General features: G+C 39.7%; 1 protein-coding gene across 4 annotated transcripts in view; it reads left to right on the forward strand.

The window, feature by feature from the left end:
* The window catches only part of ZFYVE27 (zinc finger FYVE-type containing 27), a 346,652-nt gene that overhangs the window by 231,275 nt on the left and 95,739 nt on the right, over positions 1-19,638 (forward strand). For 2 of the 4 annotated variants that reach the window (XM_053692545.1, XM_053692547.1), the window contains one exon: positions 7,653-7,673. The exons of the other annotated variants lie outside the window; for them this stretch is intronic. In XM_053692545.1, the coding sequence (XP_053548520.1) occupies positions 7,653-7,673 (21 nt within the window). The remainder of the gene's footprint in view (positions 1-7,652; positions 7,674-19,638) is intronic. 4 annotated transcript variants of the gene reach the window in all.

The raw sequence follows: 19,638 nt of genomic DNA on the forward strand, positions 1-19,638 counted from the left end.
AGTACAGTGAATGTCAGAGGGATGTGAAGGGAGTATCACCTATTGAATGCAATGGTTTTCCTCACGAGGGATCTATTTCATAGGTTCTCTGTTATTGGTCGTAGAGATTCATCTCCTACCTCCCTTACTCAGATCGACGATATACTCTCATATTCCATTACCTCTACTGATAACCGTTTCAGTACTGGTTTGGCTATCTGCTATATGTGTATGGGTGTCTTTTGGTAAGTATGTTTTCATTACTTAAGACACTCTCAGCTATGGTTTGGCACTTTATGTATTTATATAAAGTTCTAAATATATGTATTGTAATTATATTTGCCATGATTCAGGTTTTCAGTATATTTCCTTTTGCAAACTGTCAGTTTCATATCTGGGAAATGCTTTTTTTATGAAAAATGTATTTCTTACCTGGGGTATAGTCTCTTTTTCAATTGACTGTCTTTTAAATTCGCAGGCAGAATTAGGCTCGCAAGGGCGCAAAATGCCAAAGTTTATTGCGTCATTCTTGGCGCGAGATTTTTTGGCGAGAAGTTACGTTCGTTGACGCAAATTCATAATTTCCGGCGTCTTCATTGACGCGGAGTCCTTCACAAGGTTGCGTCATCTATGACGCGAGTGTGACGTTTCCGGACATTTTTGGCGCCAAAAAATATTTTTCTGTTTTTTGTGCGTCATTCTTGGCGCCAAATATTTTCATTATTTAAGACCCCATTCCTATTTGCCTTTTTGCTATGTCAGAGGGCTATGCTGTTTGCATTTTTCCCCATTCCTGAAACTGCCATATAAGGAAATTGATAATTTTGCTTTATATGTTGTTTTTTTCTCTTACATTTGCAAGATGTCTCAATCTGATCCTGTCTCGGAAATCACTGTTGGAACCCTGCGGCCTGATAACAGTTCTACCAAAGCTAAGTGCATTTGTTGTAAACTTGTGGAGGTTATACCTCCAGCTGTGGTTTGTAATAGTTGTCATGATAAACTTTTACATGCAGAGAATGTATCCATCAGCAGTAGTTCATTACCTGTTGCTGTTCCCTCAACATCTAATGCACAAGATATACCTGTAAATTTAAAAGAATTTATTTCTGATTCTATTCAGAAGGCTTTGTCTGCCATTCCGCCTTCTAATAAACGTAAAAGGTCTTTTAAAACTTCTCATAAGGTTGATGACATTTCAAATGACCAGCAACATACTGAATTATCCTTCTCTGATGAGGATCTATCTGATTCAGAAGATCCTGCCTCAGATATTGACACTGACAAATCCTCTTATTTATTTATTTAAAATGGAGCATATTCGTTCTTTGTTAAAAGAAGTGTTGATTACATTAGATATGGAAGAAACTTGATATTAAAACTAGCAAACGTTTAAATTTTGTTTATAAACCTCCTGTGGTTATTCCAGAGTTTTTTTCCAGTTCCTGATGCTATTTCTGATATGATTTCTAAAGAATGGAATAGGCCTGGTACTTCTTTTATTCCTTCTTCAAGGTTTAAAAATTGTATCCTTTGCCAGCAGTTAGATTGGAGATTTGGGAAAAGATCCCCAAAGTTGATGGGGCTATCTCTTCTCTTGCTAAACGTACTACTATTCCTACGGAAGATAGTACTTCTTTTAAAGATCCTTTAGATAGGAAACTTGAATCTTATCTAAGGAAAGCTTATTTATATTCAGGTAATCTTCTCAGGCCTGCAATTTCTTTGGCTGATGTTGCAGCTGCTTCAACTTTTTTTGGTTGGAAACTTTAGCGCAACAAGTATCGGATCATGATTTGTCTAGCATTGTTAAGTTGATTCAATATGCTAATAATTTCCTTTGTGATGCCATTTTTGATATTATCAAAATTGATGTTAAATCTCTATGTCTTTAGCTATTTTAGCTAGAAGAGCTTTGTGGCTCAAATCTTGGAATGCTGATATGACTTCTAAGTCCAGATTCTTTCTTTCCCAGGTAATAAATTATTTGATTCGCAGTTGGATTCAATAATTTCAACTGTCACTGGGGGGAAGGGAGTTTTTTTTTGCCTCAGAATAAAAGACCTAAGGGCAAATCTAAAGCTTCTTACCGTTTTCGTTCCTTTCGACAAAATAAGGAACAGAAACCTAATCCTTCCCCCAAGGAATCTGTTTCCAATTGGAAGCCTTCTTCAAATTGGAATAAATCCAAGCCATTTAAGAGATCAAAGCCAGCCCCCAAGTCCGCATGAAGGTGCGGCCCTCATTCCAGCTCAGCTGGTAGGGGGCAGATTAAAAATTGTCAAAGATGTTTGGATCAATTCGGTCCAAAATCATTGGATTCAGAGTATTGTCTCTCAGGGGTACAGAATAGGATTCAGAGTAAGACCGCCTGTTAGAAGATTTTTTTAGCTCACGCATTCCAGCAAACCCAGTAAAGGCTCAGGCTTTCCTGAAGTGTGTTTCAGACCTGGAGTTATCAGGGGTAATCATGACAGTTCCGTTTCAGGAACAGGGTCTGGGGTTTTATTCAAATCTATTCATTGTCCCAAAGAATTTTTTTTCGTTCAGACCAGTTTTGGATCTAAAGATTTTGAATCGATATGTAAGAGTACCAACTTACAAAATGGTGACTATAAGGACTATTCTGCCTTTTGTTCAGCAAGGGCATTATATGTCCACAATAGACTTACAGGATGCCTATCTTCATATTCCGATTCATCCGGATCACTATCAGTTCCTGAGATTCTCTATTCTAGACAAGCATTACCAATTTGTTGCTCTTCCTTTTGGCCTAGCGACAGCGCCAAGAATCTTTTCAAATGTTTTAGGTGCCCTAGTCTCTGCAATCAGAGAGTGGGGTATTGCAGTGTTTTCTTATTTGGACGATATCTTGGTTCTCGCTCAGTCTTTACGTTCTGCAGAATCTCACACAAATCAACTAGTGTTGTTTCTTCGAAAACATGGTTGGAGGATCAAGTTACCAAAAAATTATTTGATTCCTCAGACAAAGGTAACCTTTTTAGGTTTCCAGATAGATTCAGTGTCCATGACTTTGTCTCTAACAGACAAGAGACGTTTGAAATTGGTTGCAGCCTGTCGGAACCTTCAGTCTCAGTCATTCCCTTCAGTAGCTATGTGCATGGAAGTTTTAGGTCTCATGACTGCAGCATCGGACGCAATCCCCTTTGCTCGTTTTCATATGAGACCTCTCCAGCTTTGTATGCTGAACCAATGGTGCAGGGATTATACAAGGATATCACAATTAATATCCTTAAATCCCAATGTTCGACTTTCTCTGACTTGGTGGTTAGATCACCATCGTGTAATTATAGGGGCCTCTTTCGTTCGTCCAACCTGGACTGTGATCACAACAGATGCGAGTCTTTCAGGTTGGGGAGCTGTTTGGGGATCTCTGACATCACAAAAGGTTTGGAAATCTCAAGAGGCGAGATTACTAATCAATATTTTGGAACTTTGTGCGATTCTCAGGGCTCTTCAGTTTTGGCCTCTGTTGAAGAGAAAACCATTCATTTGTTTTCAGACAAACAATATCACAACTGTGGCATATGTCAATCATCAGGGTGGGACTCACAGTCCTCAAGCTATGAAAGAAGTATCTTGGATACTTGTTTGGGCGGAATCCAGCTCCTGTCTAATTTCTGTGGTTCATATCCCAGGTATAGACAATTGGGAAGCGGATTACCTCAATCGTCAGACTTTACATCCGGGAGAATGGTCTCTCCACCCAGATGTGTTTTCACAAGTTGTTCAGATGTAGGGGATTCCAGAAATAGATCTGATGGCATCTCATCTAAACAAGAAACTTCCCAGGTACCTGTCCAGGTCCAGGGATCCTCAGGCGGAAGCAGTGGATGCTTTGACACTTCCTTGGTGTTATCCACCTGCTTATATTTTCCTGCCTCTAGTTCTTCTTCCAAGAGTGATCTCCAAAATCATCATGGAGCAATCGTTTGTGCTGCTGGTGGCTCCAGCATGGCCTCACAGGTTTTGGTATGCGGATCTTGTTCGGATGGCCAGTTACCAACCTTGGCGACTTCCATTAAGGCCAGACCTTCTATCAGGATCTCAAATCATTAAATTTGAAGGTATGGAAATTGAATGCTTAGTGCTTTGTCATAGAGGTTTCTCTGACTCAGTGATTAATACTATGTTGCAGGCTCATAAATGTGTTTCTAGAAAGATTTATTATCACGTTTGGAAGACTTACATTTCATGGTGTTCTCAGAAATTCTCTTGGCATTCTTTTAGAATTCCTAGAATTTTACAGTTTCTTCAGGATGGTTTGGATAAAGGTTTGTCTGCAAGTTCCTTGAAGGGACAAATCTCTGCTCTTTCTGTTTTATTTCACAGAAAGATTGCTAAACTTCCTGATATCATTGTTTTGTGCAGGCTTTGGTTCGTATTAAGCCTGTCATTAAATCAGTCTCTCCTCCTTGGAGTCTTAATTTAGTTTTGAAGGCTTTACAGGCTCCTCCATTTGAGCCTATGCATTCTTTGGACATTAAACTACTTTCTTGGAAAGTGTTGTTTCTTTTGGCCATCTCTTCTGCTAGAAAAGTTTCTGAATTATCCGCTCTCTCTATCCTTTTTTGATTTTTCATCAGGATAAGGCAGTTTTGCGGACTTCATTTAAATTCTTACCTAAGGTTGTAAATTCTAACAACATTAATAGAGAAATTGTTGTCACTTCCTTGTGTCCTAATCCTAAGAATTCTTTGGAGAGATCTTTACATTCTTTGGATGTGGTGAGAGCTTTGAAATATTATGTTGAAGCTACTAAAGATTTCAGGAAGATTTCTAGTCTATTTGTTATCTTTTCTGGTTCCAGGAAAGGTCAGAATGCTTCTGCCATTTCCTTGGCCTCGTGGTAAAACTTTTGATTCATCAAGCCTATTTGGAGTTGGGTCAAGCCCCGCCTCAGAGAATTACAGCTCATTCTACTAGTTTAGTTTCCACTTCCTGGGCTTTTAAGAATGAAGCTTCAGTTGATCAGATTTGCAAAGCTGCTACTTGGTCTTCTTTGCATACATTTACTAAATTCTACCATTTTGATGTATGTGCTTCTTCGGAAGCAGTTTTTGGTAGAAAAGTTCTTCGGGGCAGCTGTTTCAGTTTGATTTTTCTGCTTTTGATTTAAGTTTTTTCCTCACATTTATGAGAATTAACTTATATTTTGGGTTGTGGATTAATTTTTTTAGCGGAAAATGGCAGTTTTTATTTTTATCCCTCCCTCTCTAGTGACTCTTGCGTGGAGTTCCACATCTTGGGTATTGCTATCCCATACATCACTAGCTCATGGACTCTTGCCAATTACATGAAAGAAAAAATAATTTATGTAAGAACTTACCTGATAAATTAATTTCTTTCATATTGGCAAGAGTCCATGAGGCCCACCCCCTTTTTTTATGGTGGTTATGATTTTTTTGTATAAAGCACAATTATTTCCAAATTCCTTTGTTGATGCTTTTTATTCCTTTCTTTATCGCCCCACTTCTTGGCTATTCGTTAAACTGAATTGTGGGTGTGGTGAGGGGTGTATTTATAGGCATTTTGAGGTTTGGGAAACTTTGCCCCTCCTGGTAGGATTGTATATCCCATACGTCACTAGCTCATGGACTCTTGCCAATATGAAAGAAATGAATTTATCAGGTAAGTTCTTACATAAATTATGTTTTTTGTATTCTTTATGTTTTACTTGAGTAGCATCATGGTCTGTTTTGAGTTTGCAATTGCTGTAAGCTTGTTGGAAATTTGAGAAGTTTTAATTTGTGATGTCATATAGTCCTTGTGTTTGGCATGATCTGTAAGCTAGGAAACCCCTAAAAAAAGTTTTAATATAGACAATACTTGTACAGACTTTTTGATGTTAATAAAATAATGAAACGCCCTGTGTTCTTAAAGGGACATTAAACACAAATTTTTTCTTTCATGATTTAGATAGAGAATACCATTTTAAACAACTTTCTAATTTACTTATATGATCTAATTTGCTTCATTCTCTTGATATTCTTTCCTGAAAAGCATATCTAGATATGCTCAGTAGTTTCTGATTGGTGGCTGCACGTATTTGCCTCATGTGATTGGCTCACCAATGTGCATTGCTATTTCTTTAACAAAAGATATCTAAAGAATGAAGCAAATTAGATAATAGAAGTAAATTGGGATGTTGTTTAAAATTGTATTCTCTGTCTGACTCATGAAAGAAAATTTTTTGGGTTTAATGTCCCTTTAAAGTTGAGTTATTTATATGGACTATGAAACTATATTACCTTGGTATATAAAGGACACTGCTACATTTTTGGAATTTGTAGATTATGGTGAATATATAAATATCCTGAAGTGTAGGTATGTATAAACTGCACACTGCATGGATAGGCACATAATTGTTCATTTAAACATGTTTAAGTTTCTTCTTAAAGGGACAGTAAACACTTTGTAATTACAAGACATTTCTGTTGTGTTATAGAATAATATATTGGCCAATACTAAACATTTAAACAAAACATATTAACATCCTTTTTACAGCAATAATTTTTTCAATAGTTAAACTCCACCCCATTTGCCTTAATAGGAAGAGCCAATATGGGCTTTAGTCCACAGAAACAAGTCTAGCCACTGTCATAAAGTTAGTATAAAATGTATTGTTTTGCAGATGTTATCTGATACAGCCAATTAGGGACATGTATGTAGCAGAGTTATCCTTGAGATGTCAGCAGGATGCATTTCAAGTTTTGAGAATGATGCATTTCTCAATTTTCAGAGGTAAATTAAATAAAAAGGGGACAACATACATAATGAAAATATATTGCAAAGTTGTTTCATTATGCATAAGTAAACATTTTATATAAAAATCTCAAGGTATTTACTGTCCCTTTAAATCTATTTTTCTCTCTAACATGAAATGCTTGTTTGGATCTGCTATAGTAAATTTAAGTGAAATAAATAAAAGATTAAAAGTAATTTAACAAAAATGTTATATTAAAATAGATTCTGTGTTGTGAAAACTAAAGATTGGTTTAGCATGATGGCATGGCATAAATGATATTTTGTAATAAAGTTTATCTGATTCAAAATAAGTAAAGTAAGTATATAAATATCACCAGCCAGCTATTTTAAAGTCCCTCCAGTCCTATATCTCTATGAGAGCTTGTGTAAATCAGGGGTTAACAAATCTGTTTAAAATGTATGAGCTAGTAAGAATATTTAGGAGCCAGCCATACTTTTAGGAGACAGACAGTGTTATTTAAATATAGATATATGGAGAATAACCCAAAAAAGTTAGCCTGGGGTAAAATTCTAGTATCTAAAGGCCCCCTGACTCCTGGGTTTGTTGAACCCTGACATAAATTTGCATAGCCACCTACAGACAGACCAACAGGACAGATGGCTAGACCCAGGCACACTTAGACACACAATATATTAAAAAAGGATGCATGGAGGTAGCATCGACTGAACAGGGCTTCAGTATTGTATGTTCCCCCAGTGCCCACAAAGATTTAGTTATGCCCCTGAAAAACACAGAAAGACCTGCTATATGCATTCTACTTCTGGATCACTTAATATGTATGAACCAACTTTGAAATCACTAAATCCATGATTCTTTTTTTTTTTTTTTTTTTAAATGTGTGGTTGATTATTGTTCTCTTTTTTTCACATGCTGCTTGTTAAAGGAACAACAATTGATGGCATTGGTGAGTTCAGGTTAATGAAAGGATTACCAGAGATTTAAAGGGACATAATACCCATATGCTAAACCACTTGAAAGTGATGCAGTATAACTGTAAAAAGCTGACAAGAAAATATCACCTGAGCATCTCTATGTAAAAAAAGAAGATATTTTACTTCAATATGTCTTCAGCTTACCAAAGTAAGTGCTCTGGTAACAGTTTTGCTTCAGCTACTGTCCAGCAGCAAGTTTGAAAGAAAAGGAAGAAAAAAATCAACTATTCAATCTTAGCATCAGCAGTGCTGAGGTTATGCTTTGCTGTGATCTCATGAGATTTCACTGAAATTTTCTGAGATTTCATACTAAACCTCCTTAAACTGAATAGGAAAGTAATATGACTGTGCTTGCACCTGCAGATGCACACTCCCTTGCAAGTCCTGGGACTAGTATCCTGATTGGCTGCCTAAAGTCCCTTGTGACTACTTAGGAAATTTTGAGGTAAATATCTTCCTTTTTTACATAGAGATGTTCAAGTGATATTTTTCTAGTCCGCCTTTTACAACTCTGCTGCATCACTTTCAAGTGCTACATTTGAGTATCATGTACCTTTAAATGGTGATACATAGATAACATGACATGGCTTTCCTGCAAGTGACATATACCAGCAACACATAGCGCCTGTTGTTTAAAAACTCACCAGCATGGAAAAAAATGCTTTGTGTTTGGTTTTTGTTATTTTTATTTATTTATTTTTTAAAGCATTGTTTTGTAAAACACATGACACATCTTCACATCCGGAACCCTGCATAGCTGGATACACTTCTCTCAAGCTAAAATATACATATTCATGATGTATAAACATTTTGTAAGAAAGGAACAAGTAGAATAGGTGAAGCAAATAAAGAGAAGCATTGGGGGAAGGCTTTTTAGTAGAGCAAAAATCATTCTTTCTCTTACATCAGTGGTTCCCAGAGTGGGTGGTACCCACCGCTGGCCTTGGGATTACCCGGGGGCACTAATAGGCACAATAGGTTAAAAGGTGTAATGGGATTACCATAGGAGATGCTAGTAGTTAAAGAGTCTATGAGGATGGTAGTCAGCCCCTCCAAGAGCAATTACCTGAATTTGCTGCGCTTTAGACTAGATGCCTAAAGCGAAACAAGTTTCTCGCTTTATATTTGACGTTTTACTGCTCTTTTCTTTCAGGGCTTTTTCTTGTTTGAAAGTTGGTGTTCAATAGCAATCTCTACTGTCCCTGACTGCAATAGATTGCAACTACTTATATGGAAGGATCAGGATGGCTTTCTTTGGCCTAGATTTGGAGTTTGGCGGTAGCCGTGAAAACCAGCGTTAGAGGCTCCTAACGCTGGTTTTAGGCTACCGCCGGTATTTGGAGTCAGTCAGGAAAGGGTCTAACGCTCACTTTTCAGCCACGACTTTTCCATACCGCAGATCCCCTTACGTCAATTGCGTATCCTATCTTTTCAATGGGATCTTCCTAACTCCGGTATTTAGAGTCGTGTCTGAAGTGAGCGTTAGAAATCTAACGACAAAACTCCAGCCGCAGAAAAAAGTCAGTAGTTAAGAGCTTTCTGGGCTAACGCCGGTTTATAAAGCTCTTAACAACTGTGCTCTAAAGTACACTAACACCCATAAACTACCTATGTACCCCTAAACCGAGGTCCCCCCACATCGCCGCCACTCGATTAATTTTTTTTAACCCCTAATCTGCCGACCGCCACCTACGTTATCCTTATGTACCCCTAATCTGCTGCCCCTAACACCGCGACCCCTGTATTATATTTATTAACCCCTAACCTACCCCCCACAACGTCGCCGCCAGCTACCTACAATAATTAACCCCTAATCTGCCGACCGCAAAGCGCCGCTACTTACGTTATCCTTATGTACCCCTAATCTGCTGCCCCTAACACCGCCGACCCCTATTTCTTTCATGTAATTAGCAAGAGTCCATGAGCTAGTGACGTATGGGATATACATTCCTACCAGGAGGGGCAAAGTTTCCCAAACCTCAAAATGCCTATAAATACACACCTCACCACACCCACAAATCAGTTTTACAAACTTTGCCTCCCATGGAGGTGGTGAAGTAAGTTTGTGCTAGATTCTTCGTTGATATGCGCTTCGCAGCAGGCTGGAGCCCGGTTTTCCTCTCAGAGTGCAGTGAATGTCAAAGGGATGTGAAGAGAGTATTGCCTATTTGAATTCAATGATCTCCTTCTACGGGGTCTATTTCATAGGTTCTCTGTTATCGGTCATAGAGATTCATCTCTTACCTCCCTTTTCAGATCGACGATATACTCTTATATATACCATTACCTCTACTGATTTTCGTTTCAGTACTGGTTTGGCTTTCTACTACATGTAGATGAGTGTCCTGGGGTAAGTAAGTCTTATTTTTGTGACACTCTAAGCTATGGTTGGGCACTTTTATATAAAGTTCTAAATATATGTGTTTAAACATTTATTTGCCTTGATTCAGGATGTTCAATATTCCTTATTTCAGACAGTCAGTTTCATTATTTGGGATAATGCATTTGAATAATCAATTTTTTTCTTACCTTAAAATTTGACTTTTTTCCCTGTGGGCTGTTAGGCTCGCGGGGGCTGAAAATGCTTCATTTTATTGCGTCATTCTTGGCGTGGACTTTTTTGGCGCAAAAAATGTTTCTTTGTTATTTCCGGCGTCATACTTGTCACCGGAAGTTGCGTCATTTTTGGCGTTTTGCGCCAAAAGTGTCGGCGTTACCGGATGTGGCGTCATTTTTGGCGCTAAAAGCATTTAGGCGCCAAATAATGTGGGCGTCTTTTTTGGCGCTAAAAAATATGGGCGTCATTATTGTCTCCACATTATTTAAGTCTCATTGTTTATTTGCTTCTGGTTGCTAGAAGCTTGTTCACTGGCATTTTTTCCCATTCCTGAAACTGTCATTTAAGGAATTTGATCAATTTTGCTTTATATGTTGTTTTTTCTATTACATATTGCAAGATGTCTCAGATTGACCCTGAATCAGAAGATACTTCTGGAAAATCGCTGCCTGATGCTGGATCTACCAAAGTTAAGTGTATTTGCTGTAAACTTGTGGTATCTGTTCCTCAGGCTGTTGTTTGTAATGAACGTCATGACAAACATGTTAATGCAGATAATATTTCCTTTAGTAATGTTCCATTACCTGTTGCTGTTCCATCAACATCTAATACTCAGGGTGTTCCTGTTAACATAAGAGATTTTGTTTCTAAATCCATTAAGAAGGCTATGTCTGTTATTCCTCCTTCTAGTAAACGTAAAAGGTCTTTTAAAACTTCTCATTTTTCAGATGAATTTTTAAATGAACATCATAATTCTGATTCTGATAATGATTCCTCTGTTTCAGAGGTTGATACTGATAAATCTTCATATTTATTCAAAATGGAATTTATTCGTTCTTTACTTAAAGAAGTCTTAATTGCATTAGAAATAGAGGAATCTGGTCCTCTTGATACTAAATCTAAAACGTTTAAATAAGGTTTTTAAATCTCCTGTAGTTATTCCAGAAGTTTTTCCTGTCCCTGACGCTATTTCTGAAGTAATTTCCAGGGAATGGAATAATTTGGGTAATTCATTTACTCCTTCTAAACGTTTTAAGCAATTATATCCTGTGCCATCTGACAGATTAGAGTTTTGGGACAAAATCCCTAAGGTTGATGGGGCTATCTCTACTCTTGCTAAACGTACTACTATTCCTACGGCAGATAGTACTTCCTTTAAGGATCCTTTAGATAGGAAAATTGAATCCTTTCTAAGAAAAGCTTACTTATGTTCAGGTAATCTCCTTAGACCTGCTATATCTTTAGCGGATGTTGCTGCAGCTTCAACTTTCTGGTTGGAAGCTTTAGCGCAACAAGTAACAGATCATAATTCCCTTAGCATTGTTAATCTTCTTCAACATGCTAATAATTTTATTTGTGATGCCATCTTTGATATCATTAGGGAAATATTGAATCGTTATGTAAGGATACCAACATTCAAAATGGTAACTATAAGGACTATTCTTCCTTTTGTTCAGCAAGGGAATTATATGTCCACAATAGATTTACAAGATGCATATCTGCATATTCCGATTCATCCAGATCACTATCAGTTTCTGAGATTCTCTTTCCTAGACAAGCATTACCAGTTTGTGGCTCTGCCGTTTGGCCTAGCAACAGCTCCAAGGATTTTTACAAAGGTTCTCGGTGACCTTCTGTCTGTAATCAGAGAACAGGGTATTGTGGTATTTCCTTATTTGGACGATATCTTGGTACTTGCTCAGTCTTCACATTTAGCAGAATCTCATACGAATCGACTTGTATTGTTTCTTCGAGAACATGGTTGGAGGATCAATTTACCAAAGAGTTCATTGATTCCTCAGACAAGGGTAACCTTTTTAGGTTTCCAGATAGATTCAGTGTCCATGACTCTGTCTCTGACGGACAAGAGACGTCTGAAATTGGTTTCAGCTTGTCGAAACCTTCAGTCTCAATCATTCCCTTCGGTAGCCTTATGCATGGAAATTCTAGGTCTTATGACTGCTGCATCGGACGCGATCCCCTTTGCTCGTTTTCACATGCGACCTCTTCAGCTCTGTATGCTGAACCAGTGGTGCAGGGATTATACAAAGATATCTCAATTAATATCTTTAAAACCGATTGTACGACACTCTCTGATGTGGTGGACAGACCACCATCGTTTAGTTCAGGGGGCTTCTTTTGTTCTTCCGACCTGGACTGTGATTTCAACAGATGCAAGTCTGACAGGTTGGGGAGCTGTTTGGGGGTCTCTGACAGCACAAGGGGTTTGGGAATCTCAGGAGGCGAGATTACCAATCAACATTTTGGAACTCCGTGCAATTTTCAGAGCTCTTCAGTCATGGCCTCTTCTAAAGAGAGAATCGTTCATTTGTTTTCAGACGGACAATGTCACAACCGTGGCATATGTCAATCGTCAAGGAGGGACTCACAGTCCTCTGGCTATGAAAGAAGTATCTCGAATACTGGTATGGGCGGAATCCAGCTCCTGTCTAATTTCTGCGGTTCATATCCCAGGTATAGACAACTGGGAAGCGGATTATCTCAGTCGCCAAACGTTACATCCGGGCAAATGGTCTCTTCACCCAGAGGTATTTCTTCAAATTGTTCAAATGTGGGGACTTCCAGAAATAGATCTGATGGCTTCTCATCTAAACAAGAAGCTTCCCAGGTATCTGTCCAGATCCAGGGATCCTCAGGCGGAAGCAGTGGATGCATTGTCACTTCCTTGGAAGTATCATCCTGCCTATATCTTTCTGCCTCTAGTTCTTCTTCCAAGAGTGATTTCCAAGATTCTAAAGTTGCGCTCGTTTGTTCTGCTGGTGGCTCCAGCATGGCCTCACAGGTTTTGGTATGCGTATCTTGTCCGGATGGCTATTTGCCAACCGTGGACTCTTCCGTTAAGACCAGACCTTCTATCGCAAGGTCCTTTTTTCCATCAGGATCTCAAATCCTTAAATTTGAAGGTATGGAGATTGAACGCTTGATTCTCAGTCATAGAGGTTTCTCTGACTCTGTGATTAATACTATGTTACAGACTCGTAAATCTGTATCTAGGAAGATATATTATCGAGTCTGGAAGATTTACATTTCTTGGTGTTTTTCTCATCATTTTTCTTGGCATTCTTTTAGAATTCCTAGAATTTTACAGTTTCTTCAGGATGGTTTGGATAAAGGTTTGTCTGCAAGTTCCTTGAAAGGACAAATCTCTGCTCTTTCTGTTCTTTTTCATAGAAAGATTGCTAGTCTTCCTGATATTCATTGTTTTGTACAAGCTTTGGTTCGTATAAAACCTGTTGTTAAGTCAATTTCTCCTCCTTGGAGTTTGAATTTGGTTCTGGGGGCTCTTCAAGCTCCTCCGTTTGAACCTATGCATTCGCTGGACATTAAATTACTTTCTTGGAAAGTTTTGTTTCTTTTGGCCATCTCTTCTGCTAGAAGAGTTTCTGAATTATCTGCTCTTTCTTGTGAGTCTCCTTTTCTGATTTTTCATCAGGATAAGGCGTGTTGCGAACTTCTTTTAAATTTTTACCTAAGGTTGTGAATTCTAACAACATTAGTAGAGAAATTGTGGTTCCTTCATTGTGTCCTAATCCTAAGAATTCTAAGGAAAGATCGTTGCATTCTTTGGATGTAGTTAGAGCTTTGAAATATTATGTTGAAGCTACTAAAAATTTCCGAAAGTCTTCTAGTCTATTTGTTATCTTTTCCGGTTCTAGGAAAGGTCAGAAGGCCTCTGCCATTTCTTTGGCGTCTTGGTTAAAGTCTTTGATTCATCATGCTTATATTGAGTCGAGTAAAACTCAGCCTCAAAGGATTACAGCTCATTCTACTAGGTCAGTTTCTACTTCCTGGGCGTTTAGGAATGAAGCTTCGGTTGATCAGATTTGCAAAGCAGCAACTTGGTATTCTTTGCATACTTTTACTAAATTCTACCATTTTGATGTGTTTTCTTCTTCTGAAGCAGTTTTTGGTAGAAAAGTACTTCAGGCAGCTGTTTCAGTTTGATTCTTCTGCTTATAATTTCAGTTTTTTTCATTATAAGATTTAAACTTTGTTTTGCGTGTGTATTATTTTCAGCGGAATTTGCTGTCTTTATTTTATCCCTCCCTCTCTAGTGACTCTTGCGTGGAAGATCCACATCTTGGGTATTCATTATCCCATATGTCACTAGCTCATGGACTCTTGCTAATTACATGAAAGAAAACATAATTTATGTAAGAACTTACCTGATAAATTCATTTCTTTCATATTAGCAAGAGTCCATGAGGCCCACCCTTTTTGTGGTGGTTATGATTTTTTTGTATAAAGCACAATTATTCCAATTCCTTATTTTTTATGCTTTCGCACTTTTTTCTTATCACCCCACTTCTTGGCTATTCGTTAAACTGATTTGTGGGTGTGGTGAAGGGTGTATTTATAGGCATTTTGAGGTTTGGGAAACGTTGCCCCTCCTGGTAGGAATGTATATCCCATACGTCACTAGCTCATGGACTCTTGCTAATATGAAAGAAATTAATTTATCAGGTAAGTTCTTACATAAATTATGTTATTATATTTATTAACCCCAAATCTGCCCCCCACAACGTCGCCTCCACCTGCCTACACTTATTAACCCCTAATCTGCCCTCCCTAACATCGCCGACACCTAACTTCAAACATTAACCCCTAATCTGCCGACTGGAGCTCACCGCTATTCTAATAAATGTATTAACCCCTAAAGCTAAGTCTAACCCTAACACTAACACCCCCCTAAGTTAAATATAATTTAAATCTAACAAAATAAATTAACTCTTATTAAATAAATTATTCCTATTTAAAGCTAAATACTTACCTGTAAAATAAATCCTAATATAGCTACAATATAAATTATATTTCTCCAACATAGGTGTGTCCGGTCCACGGCGTCATCCTTACTTGTGGGATATTCTCTTCCCCAACAGGAAATGGCAAAGAGCCCAGCAAAGCTGGTCACATGATCCCTCCTAGGCTCCGCCTACCCCAGTCATTCTCTTTGCCGTTGTACAGGCAACATCTCCACGGAGATGGCTTAGAGTTTTTTAGTGTTTAACTGTAGTTTTTCATTATTCAATCAAGAGTTTGTTATTTTCAAATAGTGCTGGTACGTACTATTTACTCAGAAACAGAAAAGAGATGAAGAATTCTGTTTGTATGAGGAAAATGATTTTAGCAACCGTAACTAAAATCCATGGCTGTTCCACACAGGACTGTTGAGAGCAATTAACTTCAGTTGGGGGAACAGTGTGCAGTCTCTTACTGCTTGAGGTATGACACATTCTAACAAGACGATGTAATGCTGGAAGCTGTCATTTTCCCTATGGGATCCGGTAAGCCATGTTTATTACGATTGTAAATAAGGGCTTCACAAGGGCTTATTTAAACTGTAGACTTTTTCTGGGCTAAATCGATTGATTATTAACACATATTTAGCCTTGAGGAATCATTTTATATGGGTATTTTGATATAATAATATCGGCAGGCACTGTTTTAGACACCTTATTCTTTAGGGGCTTTCCCAAAGCATAGGCAGAGTCTCATTTTCGCGCCGGTGTTGCGCACTTGTTTTTGAGAGGCATGGCATGCAGTCGCATGTGAGAGGAGCTCTGATACTTATAAAAGACTTCTGAAGGCGTCATTTGGTATCGTATTCCCCTTTGGGTTTGGTTGGGTCTCAGCAAAGCAGATACCAGGGACTGTAAAGGGGTTTAAAGCTTAAAACGGCTCCGGTTCCGTTATTTTAAGGGTTAAAGCTTCCAAAATTGGTGTGCAATATTTTCAAAGCTTTAAGACGCTGTGGTGAAAATTTGGTGAATTTTGAACAATTCCTTCATGTTTTTCCGCAATTGCAGTAATAAAGTGTGTTCAGTTTAAAATTTAAAGTGACAGTAACGGTTTTATTTTAAAACGTTTTTTGTACTTTCTGTTCAAGTTTATGCCTGTTTAACATGTCTGAACTACCAGATAGACTGTGTTCTGAATGTGGGGAAGCCAGAATTCCTATTCATTTAAATAAATGTGATTTATGTGATAATGACAATGATGCCCAAGATGATTCCTCAAGTGAGGGGAGTAAGCATGGTACTGCATCATTCCCTCCTTCGTCTACACGAGTCTTGCCCACTCAGGAGGCCCCTAGTACATCTAGCGCGCCAATACTCCTTACTATGCAACAATTAACGGCTGTAATGGATAATTCTGTCAAAAACATTTTAGCCAAAATGAACCCTTGTCAGCGTAAGCGTGGCTGCTCTGTTTTAGTTACTGAAGAGCATGACGACGCTGATATTAATATCTCTGAAGGGCCCCTAACCCAATCTGAGGGGGCCAGGGAGGTTTTGTCTGAGGGAGAAATTACTGATTTAGGGAACATTTCTCAGCAGGCTGAATCTGATGTGATTACATTTAAATTTAAATTGGAACATCTCCGCATTTTGCTTAAGGAGGTATTATCCACTCTGGATGATTGTGAAAATTTAGTCATCCCAGAGAAACTATGTAAAATGGACAAGTTCCTAGAGGTGCCGGGGCTCCCAGAAGCTTTTCCTATACCCAAGCGGGTGGCGGACATTGTTAATAAAGAATGGGAAAGGCCCGGTATTCCTTTCGTCCCTCCCCCCATATTTAAAAAATTGTTTCCTATGGTCGACCCCAGAAAGGACTTATGGCAGTCAGTCCCCAAGGTCGAGGGAGCGGTTTCTACTTTAAACAAACGCACCACTATTCCCATAGAGGATAGTTGTGCTTTCAAAGATCCTATGGATAAAAAATTAGAAGGTTTGCTTAAAAAGATGTTTGTTCAGCAGGGTTACCTTCTACAACCCATTTCATGCATTGTCCCTGTCACTACTGCCGCATATTTCTGGTTTGATGAACTGCTTAAGGTGCTCGATAGTGACTCTCCTCCTTATGAGGAGATTATGGACAGAATCAATGCTCTCAAATTGGCTAATTCTTTCACTCTAGACGCCTCTTTGCAATTGGCTAAGTTAGCGGCTAAGAACTCTGGGTTTGCTATTGTGGCGCGCAGAGCGCTTTGGTTGAAATCTTGGTCGGCTGATGCGTCTTCCAAGAACAAGCTACTAAACATTCCTTTCAAGGGGAAAACGTTGTTTGGTCCTGACTTGAAAGAGATTATCTCTGATATCACTGGGGGTAAGGGCCACGCCCTTCCTCAGGATCGGCCTTTCAAGGCAAAAAATAGACCTAATTTTCGTCCCTTTCGTAAAAACGGACCAGCCCAAGGTGCTACGTCCTCTAAGCAAGAGGGTAATACTTCTCAGGCCAAGCCAGCTTGGAGACCAATGCAAGGCTGGAACAAGGGAAAGCAGGCCAAGAAACCTGCCACTGCTACCAAGACAGCATGAAATATTGGCCCCCGTTCCGGGACCGGATCTGGTGGGGGGCAGACTCTCTCTCTTCGCTCAGGCTTGGGCAAGAGATGTTCTGGATCCTTGGGCGCTAGAAATAGTCTCCCAGGGTTATCTTCTGGAATTCAAGGGACTTCCCCCAAGGGGGAGGTTCCACAGGTCGCAGTTGTCTTCAGACCACATAAAAAGACAGGCGTTCTTACATTGTGTAGAAGACCTGTTAAAAATGGGAGTGATTCATCCTGTTCCATTAAGAGAACAGGGGATGGGGTTCTACTCCAATCTGTTCATAGTTCCCAAAAAAGAGGGAACGTTCAGACCAATCCTAGATCTCAAGATCTTAAACAAATTTCTCAAGGTCCCATCGTTCAAGATGGAAACCATTCGAACTATCCTTCCTTCCATCCAGGAAGGTCAATTCATGACCACGGTGGATTTAAAGGATGCGTATCTACATATTCCTATCCACAAGGAACATCATCGGTTCCTAAGGTTTGCATTCCTGGACAAACATTACCAGTTCGTGGCGCTTCCTTTCGGATTAGCCACTGCTCCAAGGATTTTCACAAAGGTACTAGGGTCCCTTCTAGCGGTGCTAAGACCAAGGGGCATTGCAGTAGTACCTTACCTGGACGACTTTCTGATTCAAGCGTCGTCCCTTCCTCAAGCAAAGGCTCACACGGACATTGTCCTGGCCTTTCTCAGATCTCACGGCTGGAAAGTGAACGTGGAAAAGAGTTCTCTATCCCCGTCAACAAGGGTTCCCTTCTTGGGAACAATTATAGACTCCTTAGAAATGAGGATCTTTCTAACAGAGGCCAGAAAAACAAAGCTTCTGGACTCTTGTCGGATACTTCATTCCGTTCCTCTTCCTTCCATAGCTCAGTGCATGGAAGTGATCGGGTTGATGGTGGCGGCGATGGACATAGTTCCTTTTGCGCGCATTCATCTAAGACCATTACAACTGTGCATGCTCAGTCAGTGGAATGGGGACTATACAGACTTGTCTCCGAAGATACAAGTAAATCAGAAGACCAGAGACTCACTCCGTTGGTGGCTGTCCCTGGACAATCTGTCTCAAGGGATGATGTTCCACAGACCAGAGTGGGTCATTGTCACGACCGACGCCAGTCTGATAGGCTGGGGCGCGGTCTGGGGATCCCTGAAAGCTCAGGGTCTTTGGTCTCGGGAAGAATCTCTTCTACCGATAAATATTCTGGAACTGAGAGCGATATTCAATGCTCTCCAGGCCTGGCCCCAGCTTGCGAGGACCAGGTTCATACGGTTTCAATCAGACAACATGACGACTGTTGCGTACATCAACCATCAGGGGGGAACAAGGAGTTCCCTAGCGATGGAAGAAGTAACCAAAATAATTCTTTGGGCGGAGTCTCACTCCTGCCACCTGTCTGCTATCCACATCCCAGGAGTGGAAAATTGGGAAGCGGATTTTCTGAGTCGGCAGACATTGCATCCGGGGGAGTGGGAACTCCATCCGGAAATCTTTGCCCAAGTCACTCACCTGTGGGGCATTCCAGACATGGATCTGATGGCCTCTCGTCAGAACTTCAAAGTTCCTTGCTACGGGGCCAGATCCAGGGATCCCAAGGCGGCTCTAGTGGATGCACTAGTAGCACCTTGGACCTTCAAACTAGCTTATGTGTTCCCGCCATTTCCTCTCATCCCCAGGCTGATAGCCAGGATCAAGCAGGAGAGGGCGTCGGTGATCTTGATAGCTCCTGCGTGGCCACGCAGGACTTGGTATGCAGATCTGGTGAATATGTCATCGGCTCCACCTTGGAAGCTACCTTTGAGACGAGACCTTCTTGTTCAGGGTCCGTTCGAACATCCGAATCTGGTTTCACTCCAGCTGACTGCTTGGAGATTGAACGCTTGATTTTATCGAAGCGAGGATTCTCAGATTCTGTTATCGATACTCTTGTTCAGGCCAGAAAGCCTGTGACTAGAAAGATTTACCACAAAATTTGGAAAAAATATATCTGTTGGTGTGAATCTAAAGGATTCCCTTGGGAC

The sequence above is a fragment of the Bombina bombina genome, chromosome 9 (assembly GCF_027579735.1).
Source record: "Bombina bombina isolate aBomBom1 chromosome 9, aBomBom1.pri, whole genome shotgun sequence".
Classification (NCBI taxonomy): domain Eukaryota; kingdom Metazoa; phylum Chordata; class Amphibia; order Anura; family Bombinatoridae; genus Bombina; species Bombina bombina.